Below are 17,296 nucleotides of genomic sequence, written 5' to 3' on the forward strand. Positions count from 1 at the left end.
TTTGAGTTTAACATCATATGTTCCTGACCCTAATTAATGTCTGTTTTAGAGTAATTACATTGAATCAGCTAGTTCAATTTCAGATTATGGCCTAAGGTTCATTTGAATAAGCAGAATATTAAAAGATCTGCAGTGCAGAGTGTAATGAGATGAAGTTACATATGTATTACTGCTGGTCAATTTAAAGGGATAGATGGAGGGTGAGGGCTGGGGTGGTGATGGGACAGGGGTGAGTCTATATGGAGATGTCTGTCTTTATCTGATTCTACAGCTAGGTACTGATTTTGCTTTAGAAGGCTTGCATATTGCTTGCATATGTATTTTGATGTGCTTTGCTATATGCAGCAACACATAAAGAAGTTATTAGGAAAATGTATTAAGAAAAGTGGAATGTGTGCATCTCAATGGGTACAAAAGGTAGGTAACGCGTGCAGCAATATTATGTCCCAATTAGATTCATGGCTTTTACTCTGTCCTTCAGGGAACAACCCATCTTCAGCACCCGAGCTCATGTCTTCCACATTGACCCAAACACTAAGAAGAACTGGGTTCCCACCAGCAAGCATGCTGTTACTGTGTCCTACTTCTATGACAGCACAAGAAATGTCTACAGGATAATCAGTTTGGATGGCTCAAAGGTAAGTTTTATTTTAGAGAATTTGTTTGCTGATTGATTTTTACATTTTTTTTCCAGTTTGATGTCCTTCATGTATCTTCTCAGATGCTTTTGTCATTATTTAAGAGATTACTGATGTGTTTAAAGGGTTATATTGTTTCATTAGATGTTTTAAGTGCTCATTGGAAAATATTATTCTCCATGCATTCATATTTACTTTGATAAATCTGTTGCTGAATTTAAGCAATGACCTTTTATTTAATATTGATCAATCTAAAAGGGCATTCCCTGTGATGTACACTAAAAAGTACAAATAGTGTATGTAAGTCAGCACAGGCAGGCAGCAGGAACAACCACAGACCCACAGCTAAAACACAAAGAATAAAATTATTTTCATTACTTTGACAACCGGGGGATCCCCGAAGCAACACCCGGGCAGAGGCACACAAGCGGGGACGCAGGCACCGCTAAGCTTGGTCCATGCTAGAGGATAAAAGGCCTGCTGTTTACACCTGTTTATCAAGGGTTTGTGCAGGCAGTTTTTACCATCATGCTGTGATCCTCACTGTGCTTCTTTGATCTTCTCTGTACCAAGGCCAGGAGCTCAAGAGTGTCCAATAGGGCACGTCCAAGTCTACCAGACACCTATGTTATCTATACACAGATGCGCTACTTGCCAAATACATGGAGCATAAAAAGGAGTAGGTACAATTTACGTGCTTTTCTACATTGCTGCTCTCCAGACTTTACGCCTTCCCAGCTGCAAGGTCACTTGAGCGTATTTACAATCCTCCTCAACAGTCTTCCGTTCTGATCTCATCCTCCTCGCCAATCTTCCGCTTTTAACCCATTCCTCCCAACATATGGTTATAATAACCTGTTTTCATCTCCACATTCAATGATGTATTGTTATCATTGGCTTCAGCGTTATGGAAGACATCTGTTCAGTGCCTATAATCACTCAGTAAGTCCTTCATTACATCATCTTCCAATTTTTACTGTAGAGAATGTGATGATTCCTTCCTAATAAAGCACTGCATAGTAAGCTTTTATCAGAACTCAGTTGGGTTGTGTTTGGGGGAGGGTTATGCCTTTGTTGTTGTCGTTGTTGTTGTTTTTTTTTTTATTAGGAAAGATAATGTGTTGAGCTTCTGTTGTAAGAAACCTTGTTTAAAATATTAATTTAGAAGACTTGGGAAAGTACTTGAGAGTTCTTTGGTTCTACCCCAAGTGGGTATAAAGACAGTAACTTTACAAACAGCACAACAGAAATATATGCAATAAGGACATTAAAGATATGCAAAGTATAATCAAAAGCTATAATCCTTTGAAGAGACTTTCAATTGCAATTTCTGGAGATGTGTCAGTTCATGATGGTTGGAGCTGAAATACTCTGTATAAGCATAGCAGCACTCACAGATTTCTGTCAGAGATCTCTATATGATAATACTTCAGATGATTGAGACTCTGGTATCAAAGCCTACCCGAAATTTTCAAAGTTTAACTCTTACTTTGTTTCTTCCCTTCCAGCCTTCCTTCAAATGTTTTTTTTGGTTTCATCAAATAATTAAAGTAGCTTTTTCTGTGACTGTTTATTAAAAATAAAAAAGCAACCCCCCCACCCCCCCAAAAAAAAAAACAAAAAACACCAAAAACAACAACAAAAACCCACACAAATTTGGGATTGGGACTAGATACTGTATGAAATCAGGGCTACTATTCATAATGTGTATCACCTAAATTGATCTGCACATTTTACAAAATCCTTCTTATGAAATCCGCTGGGGTTCTTCTGCCTTTGTCTACAGCTGCAACTCTTGCAAAGTGGTTGCTGAGTTGCATTGTCAAGCAGTTGTTCATCTATTTATTTACTCTTTTGTCTTCTGCATTTCCTTTGTATTTACAATGCTATTGGCAAGGTATATTGATAATTCAATCTATCACTTTTATTTACTCTCTCTGCTGCAGTCTTAATGTTTTCATCCAAGCATTATGTATCTAAGATCTAGGATCCCAGTCATGATTAAGACTCATTGTTTTAGTTATCACAACACACCTCAGAAACATGCACAGGTGAATAGCCGGGGGGGGGGACCCATGGAAGAACTGTGTTTTTTTTGGCATAATTCACAGATTTTTATTATTATTATAACTACATGTTTTTAACATCTCTGCATATAAAATGTAATATGTACAAAGGGCTAAATATAAATCTAAAGTATTCTTAAGTTCAGAATGCATTCAGATAATCTCTGGTATATGGCATTCAGCTACAATGCCTTATATTGTCTATTGGTCAGACAGAAGTATTACACGGGCAAAGGAGAAAAAAACTATAATGTAATTCTATGGTTTTGAGTTTTGAAATGAAACTCATTAAAGATGATTTTGTTTTTTTTAAACAGATTTTACATTGCAAATGTCTCAATTTTACATGTTGCCAGCTGCCAAAAACATTTGCTGAACTGTGTTGGCTTTGAAGCTCTCATCACTCGGGGGGGATAAATATATGATCCAAACAGGTTTTATTGAAAGCCTCAGTGCTGATGGGGTTTACAGCACCCTGTGGGTTTGTACATTGCAGAGAATGAAATGCATGTGGCTGCTCAGTTGCAGTGGCTCAGGTTGTTGTCCAATAAAAAGTTCGGATTCGTTACCCGGTATGCAATAAGCTAAACTACACACTAGGTCAAGATATTGTTTATTTCAGAATTGCTTAAGTCTGGGTATTAGGTGGTTTCCCACAAAGCTGGCACACCTAAGGATATTCTGTGCCACTTTTTATACAGTCCCTTATTGATTTTACAATCAATACATTTACATCTTTGTACAATTCCCATAGCCTCCAATTGTTTACAGAATTAGCACACTGCTGACGTGACAGAATCACTCTGCACATCCTCAGAAAGAAAAGATCCCTTGTTGGGCCATGGTCTCCCAGCCTAGGAGCATGATTTTTACTATTATAATAAGGATAGTTCACAGATAGTTCACATTAGAATACTCTTGTTTTTCAGCCAACTATTCATATTACGTTGATTGGTGAAGTATTCAAAGGCATAAGTCAGGATGTTTTCCTCAAGAATATCAACAGAAGGGTCTTCCTGATTAGCAGTTCCTCAGTTAATCATCCTTTGGACATCTCTAAGGCCTGGGTTATCTTGCCCTTTCCTCAAAGTACATATTTGATCTCTTTCACACAAAACAGAGCTAACTATACACTCGTATCATAATTCCCCTCCTTTGAGACTTATCTAACCTCCTAAAGCTAGATGAGTCTCATCTTTTCATTTCAACATTTGATAATTTTGAGCAACATTTAAATGTACACTCTATTAACACTTAGATACAAACAAGGAAAACTGCTGCTGTAATTAGTAGAACTAAAATTTTCTTTACCCACAACTTTAGATCCAGAAACCAAGATGTCAACCATTGCCAGGCTTCAAAAACCCATATGAAGCTATCAATTCAAACTGGGTGTTCTGGCTCCAGGGATTCAAAAGCACTTCTTGATTTCCTTCACTCCCTGGCTTCCTGACTACGCTCAATCAACAAAAGGCTGTTAATGCTTTTATTCCACTCATTTTCTAACTTAAAGAAACTTATGCCTTTACACAGAAAGTGTATGTATATACATACATATATAAGGTAGACACACTAATAGAGATAAACTTCAATTTATACAGTCTAAGACTATAAATTTATAGTCCATTACCTTTGGTGATTTTCAGCTTTGAAGGCCCTGTTATTTCAGTTTTCCATAGCTGTGGAGGAGCAGCTTTCACGCAGGTATAATGAATCCACAAGTCAATCTGTCTAAGTTTCACAGCAGTATTTGTCATTAACAACACCAGATACGTTCCTTTACACTTTTCAGTTAGGGGGTCTTCCCTCCAGGCTTGCAGGTGTCCTGGTTCCAGTTAGGACAGAGTTAATTTTCCCTCATAGTAGCTGGTAGGGTGCTATGTTTTGGATTAGGGTGAGAAGAGCGCTGATAACATGCTGATGTTTTAATTGTTGCAGAGCAGTGTTTACACCAGGCCAAGGACTTTTCGGCTTCTCGCTCTGTCCTGCCAGCGAGCAGGCTGGGGGTGCAGCAGGAGCTGGGAGGGGACAGACCCAGGACAGCTGACCCAAACTGGCCAAAGGGGTATTCCATACCATCTGACGTCATGCTAAACAATATATAGGGGTGGCTGGCCGGGGTGGGGGGCCGGCTGCTCGGGGATAGGCTGGGCATCGGTCAGCGGGTGGTGAGCAATTGCATTGTGCATCACTTGTTTTCTTACACATTATTATTATTAATACTATTATCATTATCACTATTATTATTATTATTGTTATTATTATATTCCTGTCTTAATAAACTGTCTTTATCTCAACTCACCGGCTTCACTTTCCCGTTTCTCTCCCCCATCCCAGAGAGGGAGGGGGGAGGGTGAGCGAACGGCTGTGTGGTGTTTAGCCGCCGGCCGGGTTAAACCACAACAGCCCTTTTGGCGCCCAACGTGGGGCTCGAAGGGTTGAGATATCGACAAATTTGACCAGAGTGTGTTAAACTAAAATTGGTATAAGTATTAGACCTGCTTAATAGTTGCTAGTCACGATGTTGATTGCCTTAATCTCCAGTCTGCTGTACCTGTATTCCAAATTGAGTTTTATAGCGCGTTACTTTCTGTATGTGCTCCCTGTTGCACTGTTTATCCTTTCCGGGCCCTGGTTGTTATGGTACTGTGCGGTGTAACAATGGCTTATGAAATGATGAAATATCTGGTCACGACTCTAACCTGGTATTTGTACTCAGCACTGACGTCGACTCTATACTTTGGAACCCATATCTCGGAAACTATTAGCAATTACACCTATTGCCTGTTTTCGTTAGGGAGCCAATCTGTGAAGGGGACAGGGGAAGACATGTTTCCCTACCTGTTCACTCTCCCTTTCTCCTTCACCACCACCCTCTTATCCCCCGAGCTAGTTACGGTGGTTCTCCGAGATGTTGAATATCCTTGGGATACTCAGACCAGCCTGCTCTTGTTGTTATGTCTCCTGAATGCGCTTCAGGTTTTGTTGAGGGTTAAACAACTACTTAGGAATCTCATCCGGAGATCTGTCTTGAGGCGGGATAGTTGCGAGTGGCAGGGAGTGTGGGAGGATATGGGCAGGTTTCTAGAGCAGTGGTCACCTCCAGTGTTTTGGACATTCACCCCTGAACAACTGCAAAATCCTAAAAAGCTGGCAGAATGCTTGAAAAAAAGGTGTCATGACTCTGGCAGTTCCAAAGTGACACAAATCACTGTGGCGTGCTGGGGTCTGGCTTGTGCCTATCGAGCTGCAATTGATGCTACTAGCAACCTAGCTCCAGCTCCAGCTCCTGCAGCCACTCCAGTTCCAGCTCCTGCAGCCGCTCCAGCCCCTGCAGCTGCTCCAGCTCCAGCTCCAGCTCCTGCAGCCGCTCCGGCCCCTGCAGCTGCTCCAGCTCCAGCTCCTGCAGCCGTTCCAGTTCCAGCTCCTGCAGCCGCTCCAGCTCCTGCAGCCGCTCCAGCTCCTGCAGCCGCTCCAGCTCCTGCACCCGCTCCAGCTCCAGCTCCTGCAGCCGCTCCAGCTCCTGCAGCCGCTCCAGCTCCTGCAGCCACTCCAGCTCCAGCTCCTGCAGCCGCTCCAGCTCCAGCTCCTGCAGCCGCTCCAGCTCCTGCAGCCGCTCCAGCTCCTGCAGCCGCTCCAGCTCCAGCCCCTGCAGCCACTCCAGCTCCTGCAGCCGCTCCAGTTCCAGCCCCTGCAGCCGCTCCAGCTCCAGCTCCAGCTCCTGCAGCCGCTCCAGCCCCTGCAGCTGCTCCAGCTCCAGCTCCTGCAGCCGCTCCAGCCCCTGCAGCTGCTCCAGCTCCAGCTCCTGCAGCCACTCCAGCTCCTGCAGCCACTCCAGCCCCTGCAGCAGCTCCAGCTCCTGCAGCTGCTCCCACTCCTGTGTCTGGGTTAGAGAAACGAGCTGTAGCATTGCAAGTTGCCCCTGTAGACAAGGTGAAAAAATGGTATAGAGGCTCAGGTCGTTTAGAACGCAGACAGTCTTCTGCTAAGTCTGGGCATAGTGAAGACGAGGCTGGGCCATCAAAGGTGCAGGAGACTGAAGATGAGGATGAGGATGTCGAAAAATCAACAGTAACTACCCGGACTCTATACCAGCGTGAGCTACGAGATGTGCGAAAAGATTTTGGTCGCTGTATAGGTGAGCAGCTTGTCACCTGGCTGCTCCGGTGCTGGGACACCGGAGCCAATTATGTGGAATTAGAGGGCAAGGAAGCCAGGCGGCTGGGATCCCTTGCTAGGGACGCGTGCATTGACAAAGCAATTGGAGATGGAGCACGATCTCGCAGCCTCTGGAGGCGTCTCCTGTCAGCTGTGCAGGAAAGGTATCCCTTCAAGGAAGAACTTGTATGTCTACCAGGCAAATGGACCACCATGGAGAAGGGAATTCAGTACCTGAGGGAATTGGCCGTACGGGAAGTAATTTATAAGGACCTAGACGACGCACAAACATCCGCAGATCCAGATGCAGTCCGGTGTACACTACCCATGTGGCGGAAGTTTGTACAGAGTGCACCATCATCATATGCCAGCTCATTGGCAATACTAGCCTGGAAAGCGGAGGAGATACCCCCAGTGAATGAAGTGACTAAAATACTCCAGCAGAACAAAGGAAATCTCTCCTCTTCCCTACAGGCCTGTGTCTCAGCTGTGGAGAAACTCTCTGAAGAGGTCCACCAACTTAAAGAGAATTTATCTTCCCCTCCACCTGAACGAACCAGTGTCCACCAGCTAAAAGAGAATGCTTTGGAGAAACTTTCTGAAAAGATCCACCAACTTGAAGAAAGATTATCTTCCCCTTCACCTGAACGAACCAGTGTCCACCAGCTAAAAGAGAATACTTTGGAGAAACTTTCTGAAAAGATCCACCAACTTGAAGAGAGATTATTTTCCTCCCCACCTGTACAAACCAGTGTCTCAGCTATTAGGGGTAAACGTTCATCCATGCAAGGAAGACAATATGGTGGGCACACACACCGCGCCACCCTGTGGTTTTACCTACGTGACCATGGAGAGGACATGAGAAAATGGGATGGAAAATCTACTGCGACCCTAGAGGCACGGGTATGTGAATTGCAAAAGAAAACAATTGGGAAAAAGGGGTTCTCTGAAAAGTTTGCTGCTCCAACTTCCAGCAGGCAGTCCTTTAAACACAGAAACGAAGATTCTGACCAGGACTAGAGGGGCCCTGCCTCCAGCCAGGGGGAGGAAAGGGACAATCGAGTTTATTGGACTGTGTGGATTCGATGGCCTGGCACGTCAGACGCACAGAAGTATAAGGCTTTGGTAGACACCGGTGCACAATGTACTCTAATGCCATCAAGCTATAAAGGGCCAGAGCCCATCTGTATTTATGGTGTGACGGGGGGATCCCAGCAGTTAACTGTATTGGAGGCTGAAGCGAGTCTAACCGGTAATGAGTGGCAAAAGCACCGTATTTTGACTGGCCCAGATGCTCCGTGCATCCTTGGCATAGACTATCTTAGAAGAGGATATTTCAAGGACCCAAAAGGGTTCCGCTGGGCTTTTGGCATAGCTGCCTTGGAGACAGAGGACATTAAACAGTTGTCTACCTTGCCTGGTCTCTCAGAGGACCCTTCTGTTGTGGGGTTGCTGAGGGTTGAAGAACAGCAAGTGCCGATCGCTACCACAACTGTGCACCGGCGGCAATATCGCACCAACCGAGACTCTCTGAGTCCCATCCATAAGCTAATTCGTCAACTGGAGAGCCAAGGAGTGATCAGCAAGACTCATTCACCTTTTAATAGTCCCATATGGCCAGTGCGAAAGTCTAATGGTGAGTGGAGACTAACAGTGGACTATCGTGGCCTGAACGAAGTCACGCCACCACTGAGTGCTGCAGTGCCGGACATGCTAGAACTCCAGTATGAACTGGAATCAAAGGCAGCCAAGTGGTATGCCACAATTGATATCGCTAATGCATTTTTCTCCATCCCTCTAGCAGCAGAGTGCAGGCCACAGTTTGCTTTCACTTGGAGGGGAGTCCAATATACTTGGAATCGGCTGCCCCAGGGGTGGAAACACAGCCCTACCATTTGCCATGGACTGATCCAGTCTGCGCTGGAGCAGGGGGAAGCTCCTGAACACCTGCAGTACATCGATGACATCATTGTGTGGGGTGACACAGCACAGGAAGTTTTCGAGAAAGGGAAGAAAATAGTCCAAATCCTTCTGAAGGCCGGTTTTGCCATAAAACAGAATAAAGTTAAAGGACCTGCACGAGAGATCCAGTTTTTAGGAATAAAATGGCAAGAGGGACGTCGTCAAATCCCAATGGATGTGATCAACAAGATAACAGCTATGTCTCCACCAACTAGCAAAAAAGAAACACAAACTTTCCTAGGTGTCGTGGGGTTTTGGAGAATGCATATTCCAAATTACAGTCTGATTGTAAACCCGCTCTACCAAGTAACCCGTAAGAAGAATGCTTTTGAATGGGGCCCTGAGCAACGACAAGCCTTTGAACAAATTAAGCAGGAAATAGTTCATGCAGTAGCCCTCGGGCCAGTCCGAACAGGACCAGATGTAAAGAATGTGCTCTACACCGCAGCCGGGGAGAATGGTCCCACCTGGAGCCTCTGGCAGAAAGAACCTGGGGAAACTCGAGGTCGACCCCTGGGGTTTTGGAGTCGGGGATACAGAGGATCTGAGGCCCGCTATACTCCAACGGAAAAGGAGATATTGGCAGCATATGAAGGAGTTCGATCTGCTTCGGAAGTGGTCGGTACTGAAGCGCAGCTCCTCCTGGCACCCCGACTGCCGGTACTAGGCTGGATGTTCAAAGGAAGGGTCCCCTCTACACATCATGCAACTGATGCTACATGGAGCAAGTGGGTTGCACTGATTACTCAGCGGGCTCGAATAGGAAACCCCAGTCGCCCAGGAATCTTGGAGGTGATTATGGACTGGCCAGAAGGCAAATACTTTGGGATATCATCAGAGGAGGAGGTGGTTCGTGCTGAAGAAGCCCCCCTGTACAACAAGCTACTGGAAAATGAGAAGAAATATGCCTTGTTCACTGACGGGTCCTGTCGTATTGTGGGAAAGCATCGGAGATGGAAAGCTGCTGTATGGAGTCCTACACGACGAGTTGCAGAAGCTGCTGAGGGAGAAGGTGAATCGAGTCAGTTTGCAGAAGTGAAAGCCATTCAGCTGGCTTTAGATATTGCTGAACGAGAAAAGTGGCCAGTTCTCTATCTCTATACTGATTCATGGATGGTAGCAAATGCCCTGTGGGGGTGGTTACAGCAATGGAAGCAGAACAACTGGCAGCGCAGGGGCAAGCCCATCTGGGCTGCGGCATTGTGGCAAGATATTGCTGCCCGGGTAGAGAACCTGGTTGTAAAGGTACGCCACGAAGATGCTCATGTGCCCAAGAATCGGGCTACTGAAGAACACCAAAACAACCAGCAGGTGGATCAGGCTGCTAAGATTGAAGTGGCTCAGGTGGACCTGGACTGGCAACATAAAGGTGAATTATCTATAGCCCGATGGGCCCATGACACCTCAGGCCATCAAGGTAGAGATGCAACCTACAGATGGGCTCGTGATCGAGGGGTGGACCTGACCATGGACACTATAGCACAGGTTATTCATGACTGGGAAACATGTGCTGCAATCAAGCAAGCCAAACGGTCAAAACCTCTTTGGTATGGAGGACGATGGCTGAAATATAAATATGGAGAGGCCTGGCAGATTGATTACATCACACTCCCTCAAACCCGCAACGGCAAGCGCCACGTACTTACAATGGTGGAAGCAACCACCGGATGGCTGGAAACATATCCGGTGCCCCATGCCACCGCCCGGAACACTATCCTGGGCCTTGAAAAGCAAGTCCTATGGCGACATGGCACCCCAGAGAGAATTGAGTCAGACAACGGGACTCATTTCCGAAACAACCTTATAGACACTTGGGCCAAAGAACATGGTATTGAGTGGGTGTATCACATCCCCTATCATGCACCAGCCTCTGGAAAAGTTGACCGATACAATGGACTGTTGAAGACTACACTGAAAGCAATGGGTGCTGGGACATTCAAAAATTGGGATACACATTTGGCAAAGGCCACCTGGTTAGTCAATACCAGGGGATCTGCCAACCGAGCTGGACCTGCCCAATCAAACCTGTTACGCACTGTAGAAGGGGATAAAGTTCCTGTAGTGCACGTAAGAAACATGCTGGGTAGAACAGTCTGGGCTACTCCTGCCTCAGGAAAAGGCAAACCCATTCGTGGAATTGCTTTTGCTCAGGGACCTGGATGCACTTGGTGGGTAATGCAAAAGAATGGGGAGGTCCGGTGTGTACCTCAAGGGGATTTGATACTGGGTGAGAATAGCCCATGAGTTGAATTGTAGTATGTTAATTATTATATAATACTGTATGTCATCACTACCATGATTGCTATATATCATAGATGAAAATGGTGATTAATTAGAATGTATTGGAAAGAGTGTAACCTGAGCATGACATAAATGGTATGGAATAAGGGGTGGATATCTGTCCTGGTTCCAGTTAGGACAGAGTTAATTTTCCCTCATAGTAGCTGGTAGGGTGCTATGTTTTGGATTAGGGTGAGAAGAGCGCTGATAACATGCTGATGTTTTAATTGTTGCAGAGCAGTGTTTACACCAGGCCAAGGACTTTTCGGCTTCTCGCTCTGTCCTGCCAGCGAGCAGGCTGGGGGTGCAGCAGGAGCTGGGAGGGGACAGACCCAGGACAGCTGACCCAAACTGGCCAAAGGGGTATTCCATACCATCTGACGTCATGCTAAACAATATATAGGGGTGGCTGGCCGGGGTGGGGGGGCCGGCTGCTCGGGGATAGGCTGGGCATCGGTCAGCGGGTGGTGAGCAATTGCATTGTGCATCACTTGTTTTCTTACACATTATTATTATTAATACTATTATCATTATCACTATTATTATTATTATTGTTATTATTATATTCCTGTCTTAATAAACTGTCTTTATCTCAACTCACCGGCTTCACTTTCCCGTTTCTCTCCCCCATCCCAGAGAGGGAGGGGGGAGGGTGAGCGAACGGCTGTTTGGTGTTTAGCTGCCAGCCGGGTTAAACCACAACAGCAGGTAAACTCGATCTCCAGGAGAAAGGGAGTGAACCAGTGCATCCACCGGAATCAGCGCCCTTAATAGTATGTATCTATGGATGAGACCCAAAGTTTTTGCTGAAGACAAATGGAAAACTGTAAGTGTTTGATTCCCAGTTACATCCATCTGATCAGGTTTCCCAATCAACTTTATAGTGTAGGGTTTCCCATACAATATTTCAAATGGGCTTATATTTGAGACCTGGGTGTTATCCGGACTCTAAGTAAAACTACTGGGAAAACCTCTGTCCACTTTAGCTGGGTTTCCTGGCACAACTTTCTTATTTGGCCTTTCAGCGCTTGGTTCATCCTTTCTACCTCACCACAAGATTATGGCCTCCATGGGGGTTTGCTGCCACAAAGTGAGGCCCCCTGTCAAGCCCCCTATCAGGTACTCCAAATCACAGAATCATAGAATGGCTCGTGCTGTAAGGGACCTTTAAAGACCATCTAGTTCCACCTCCCCTGCCATGAGCAGGGATCCCACCAACTAGATCAGGTGCCCCAGGGCCTCATCTAACCTGGTCTTGAACACCTCCACAGATGGGGCATCCACAACCTCTCTGGGAAACCTGTTCCACTGCCTCACCACCCTCACAGTGAAAAATTTCCTCCTAACATCTAATCTGAGTCTCCCCTCTTTTAGCTTAAAACCATCCCCCCTTGTCCTGTCATTATCTGACTGAGCAAAAAGTTGCCCTCCATCTTTTTTACAAGCCCCCTTTAAGTACTGAAAAGCTGCAATGAGGTCTCCATGGAGCCTTCTCTTCTCCAGGGTGAACAACCGCAGCTAGCTCTCTCAGCCTTTCTTCATAGGAGAGGTGCTCCAGCCTCTTGATCATATTTGTGGTCCTCCTCTGGACCTGTTCTAACTGATCAATACCCATCTTTTCCTGGGGGCTCCAGACCTGGACGCAGTACTCCAAGTGGGGCCTCACAAGGGCAGAGGAGAGGGGGACAATCACCTCCCTTGAACTGCTGGCCACGCCTCTTTTGATGCAGCCCAGGATGCAGTTTGCCTTCTGGGCTGCAAGAGCTCACTGCTGGCTCATGTCAAGCTCTTTGTCCACCAGAACCCCCAAGATCTTCTCTGCAGGGCTGCTCCCAATGAGTTCTTCTCCCAGTCTGTACTCCTGTTTGGGATTGCCCTGACCCAGGTGCAGCATCTTGCATGTAGACTTTCTGAGCCTCATTAGCTTCACGTGGGCCCACTTCTCAGACTTTTCCAGGTCCCTTTGGATGGCATCCCTTCCTTCTCTTGTATCAACTGCACCACTCAGCTTGGTGTCATCTGCAAACTTGCTGAGGATGCACTTGATCCCACTATGTTGTTAATAATGATATTAGACAATACCAGTCCCAAGATGGACACCTGAGTGATACCACTCATCACTAGCCACCACCTGGACCCCCTTGACCACAACTCTCTGTGTGTGGACATCCAGCCAATTCCTTATCTACTTCAAATACACATCGCTCCAATTTGGAGACCAGGATGTCATGTGGGACTGTGTCAAAGGCCTTACAGAAGTCCAGGTAGATGACATCGGTTGGTCTTCCCTTATTGACTGATGCAGTCACTCCATCACAGAAGGCCACAAGATTGGTCAGGCACGATTTGCCCTTGGTGAAGCCGTGCTGCCTGTCTCGGATCACCTCTTTGATTTTCGTGTGCCCTGACATTGCTTCCAGGAGGATCTGTTCCATGATCTTCCCAGGAACAGAGGTGAGGCTCACCTGTCTGTAGCTCTCCAGGTCTTCCTTTCTGCCCTTTTTAAGAATGGGAGTGATGTTTCCCTTTTTCCAGTCACCAGGGACTTCACCTGACTGCCAGGACTTTTCAAATATTATGGAGAGAGGCTTGGGAACTACATCAGCCACTTCCCTCAGGACACTGGGATGCATGTCATCAGGCCCCGTAGACTTGTACCTGTTCAGTTTCATTATGTGGTCTCGAACCTGCTCTTTTCTTACACTGGGAGGGACTTTGCTCCCACAGCCCCTGACTAGAGGTTCAGGGACTCAAGAGACGTTGGAAGCCTGACTGCCAGTGAAGACTGAAGCAAAGACGTTGTTGAGTACCACAGCCTTCTCCATGTCTGTGGTTACTAGATCACCTTTCTCATTTATCAGAGGGGGTACACTCTCCTTGGCCTTTCCTTTCTGGCCAATGTACCTATGGAATCTCTTCTTGTTATTTTTTGCATCCATTACCAATTTTAGTTTCATATGTGGCTTAGCTTTCCTTATCTCTGCACATACAGATGGCATCCCTGTACCCTTCCCAGGACATATGTCCCTGCTTCCACTGGAATCTTGGGATTTTTTCTTTCAGTAGATACTGTACTACTTTCAGTAGATACTGTCCAGAGATGGGCTACAAAGATGGTGAAGAGCCTAGAGAGGAAGATATACGAGGAGCGGCTGAGGTAACTTGTTTTGTTCAGCCTGGAAAAGAGGAGGTTGAGAAGAGACCTCATCGCGGTCTACAGCTTCCTCACGAGGGGGAGTGGAGGGGCAGGCGCCAATCTTTTCTCTTTAGTGACCAGCAACAGGACCCGAGGGAATGAAGTCAAGCTGTGACAGGGGAGGTTCAGGCTGGATATCAGGAAAAGGCTCTTCACCGAGAGGGTGATCACACATTGGAACAGGCTCCCCAGGGATGTAGTCATGACACCAAGCCTGTAGAATTTTCAGAAGCCTTTGGACTATGCTCTCAGTCATATGGTTTGAGTTTTTGGGTAGACCTGTGTGGAGCCAGGAGTTGGACTCGATGATCCTTGTGGGTCCCTTCCAACTTGGGATATTCTATGATTTTTATGATTTACTTCTCTGATTTAATTGGTTCAACACAAGAAAGCTTTGGACCAATGTCCTGGTTTCAGTTAGGACAGAGTTAAGTTTCCTCCTAGTAGCTGGTAGGGTGCTATGTTTTGGATTAGGCCACCTGGTTAGTCAATACCAGGGGATCTGCCAACCGAGCTGGACCTGCCCAATCAAACCTGTTACGCACTGTAGAAGGGGATAAAGTTCCTGTAGTGCACGTAAGAAACATGCTGGGTAAAACAGTCTGGGCTACTCCTGCCTCAGGAAAAGGCAAACCCATTCGTGGAATTGCTTTTGCTCAGGGACCTGGATGCACTTGGTGGGTAATGCAAAAGAATGGGGAGGTCCGGTGTGTACCTCAAGGGGATTTGATACTGGGTGAGAATAGCCCATGAGTTGAATTGTAGTATGTTAATTATTATATAATACTGTATGTCATCACTACCATGATTGCTATATATCATAGATGAAAATGGTGATTAATTAGAATGTATTGGAAAGAGTGTAACCTGAGCATGACATAAATGGTATGGAATAAGGGGTGGATATCTGTCCTGGTTCCAGTTAGGACAGAGTTAATTTTCCCTCATAGTAGCTGGTAGGGTGCTATGTTTTGGATTAGGATGAGAAGAGCGCTGATAACATGCTGATGTTTTAATTGTTGCAGAGCAGTGTTTACACCAGGCCAAGGACTTTTCGGCTTCTCGCTCTGTCCTGCCAGCGAGCAGGCTGGGGGTGCAGCAGGAGCTGGGAGGGGACAGACCCAGGACAGCTGACCCAAACTGGCCAAAGGGGTATTCCATACCATCTGACGTCATGCTAAACAATATATAGGGGTGGCTAGTCGGGGTGGGGGGCCAGCCGCTCAGGGATAGGCTGGGCATCGGTCAGCGGGTGGTGAGCAATTGCATTGTGCATCACTTGTTTCATACACATTAGTATTAGTAGTACTATTATTATTATTATTGTTATTATTATTTTCCTGTCTTAATAAACTGTCTTTATCTCAACTCACAGGCTTCACTTTTCCCATTTCTCTCCCCCATCCCAGAGAGGGAGGGGGGAGGGTGAGCGAACGGCTGTGTGGTGTTTAGCTGCCAGCCGGGTTAAACCACAACAACCAACCAGAAAAGATATCCACAAATAAAAGGAGATATCTATATTGATTACGCCTGGGTAACTCAGAAAAATCGATTTGCCAGTAGTCACCAGGAATCATTCTTTTTCACCTCGACAGGAGGAACTTTTATCTGTATTTTAGGATTGTTAAGACAAAGCTCAATTTTTAAAATTTTTTTTTTTTCAATTAGTAACATCCACGCTCCAGTAGCATACCTCCTGACATTATCTACTAGAGCTTCAGCTCCCACCTAGTTTTACTGGTTCCGCTGATTTCGCTCTCCCGAGTTTCACAGTTGCCCATGCAAATGGTACTACTTCATCCTTGATCGCAGTCCATACTTGATTCTATTAATCTCCCGAAGTATCTTCAAAGTTTTCCTGTAGCAAATATGCTTGTGCCTGCCAGGCATTATTTTCAGGAATATGTACTTGGATTTTTCCTTTCTCAAAGGTTATCGGGCACCCAGTTTATTTAATAGGTCTCGTCCTAACAGAGGCAAAGGACATTCCATCAAGTATAAAAATTCATGAGTCAATACTAATTTTCCAATTTCACATTTAATTGGTTGCAAAAAGGGTTTAACCTCTCGCTTTCCCATGGCCCCAATCACTAGCATAGAGAATTTACTCAGTGGTCCCTTGCAACTGTTTACTACCAAATAAGTGGTTCTTGTATCTACTAAAAATATTATAATCTCATTCCCCACCTTTACTGGAGCCAGGGGCTCTGCTGGGGCCATAGATGATTCTACCCCTGGTCCCCTTCAGTTCGAGTCTTCCATGCCAGTCATTAACAAGCCCACTTCAGGAACATTTGTTAATTTTGGCTCTTTGGATTAGTGCACTTTTGGACATTCGTTCCTCCAGTGCCCCTCTTCCCAAAAATATGCACACTGATTTAATCCCAATGAATAAGATGGGTGAGGGGGAGATATTATATATCTCCCTCATCCTCTTCCTATGCCTTGATTTCCCATCATCCTGCCTCTTCCTCCTTTTTGAAATCTTTTACTATGTGACAACATTTGGGCTTGAACCATAGCTGTTGCAAGCAAACTTCCTCGCATTTTTGCATTCTTCGGTTTCTCTTTTTATCTTTCCTTCTTCTCTACTTCATCTTGATTATTATATACCTCATTAGCTATCTCAATTAATTGGGAAACAAACATTCCTGAAACTCCCTCTAACTCTCTGCAACTTCTTCCAAATATAAGGGGCTGATTGTGCCATAAACAGCATATTAAAAATGTTTTTTTATTTGCCTCATCATCAGAATTTAAATCTGTCCATTTCCTAGCTACTTCACATAATCTTTCATAAAATGCTGATGGGTCCTCATTAGGACCCTGAGTTACTTGATATAATTTAGAAATATTCTTAGGCTTCAGTACTCCATGCTTACTTCCATACAAAATTAACTGATGATTTATTATTTTTTTTACAAGCATTTTACCTCCGTCTGTATTTGGATCCCAAGGAGGTTCTTGTTCTGGCATTAACCTCTCCGTCCCTTCCC

General features: G+C 45.5%; 2 protein-coding genes across 9 annotated transcripts in view; both read left to right on the top strand.

Moving 5' to 3' along the window:
- The first annotated feature begins 241 nt into the window (after positions 1–241).
- LOC308184948 (homer protein homolog 1-like) overlaps positions 242–17,296 on the top strand; it is a 163,671-nt gene continuing 146,616 nt past the window's right edge. For 3 of the 8 annotated variants that reach the window (XR_013943054.1, XM_080572495.1, XM_080572494.1), the window contains exon 1: positions 261–638. Coding sequence is in view for 6 of the 8 variants with exons in the window: in XM_080572495.1 (XP_080428621.1) it covers positions 459–638 (180 nt within the window). In the remaining 2 variants the exon portion in view is untranslated. Of the gene's footprint in view, positions 639–17,296 lie in introns of all 8 variants that reach the window. The other 5 variants (XM_080572493.1, XM_080572492.1, XM_080572496.1 and 2 more) reach the window with 5 other exon arrangements.
- LOC308184965 (uncharacterized protein) overlaps positions 5,243–17,296 on the top strand; it is a gene marked incomplete at its 3' end in the record, with an annotated part of 39,573 nt that continues 27,519 nt past the window's right edge. The window contains exon 1 of the mRNA XM_080572512.1: positions 5,243–5,683. Within this exon, the coding sequence (XP_080428638.1) occupies positions 5,345–5,683 (339 nt within the window). The 5' untranslated portion in view covers positions 5,243–5,344. The remainder of the gene's footprint in view (positions 5,684–17,296) is intronic.

Source organism: Anser brachyrhynchus (assembly GCF_964034855.1).
Source record: "Anser brachyrhynchus genome assembly, chromosome: W".
In the NCBI taxonomy this organism is placed as follows: domain Eukaryota; kingdom Metazoa; phylum Chordata; class Aves; order Anseriformes; family Anatidae; genus Anser; species Anser brachyrhynchus.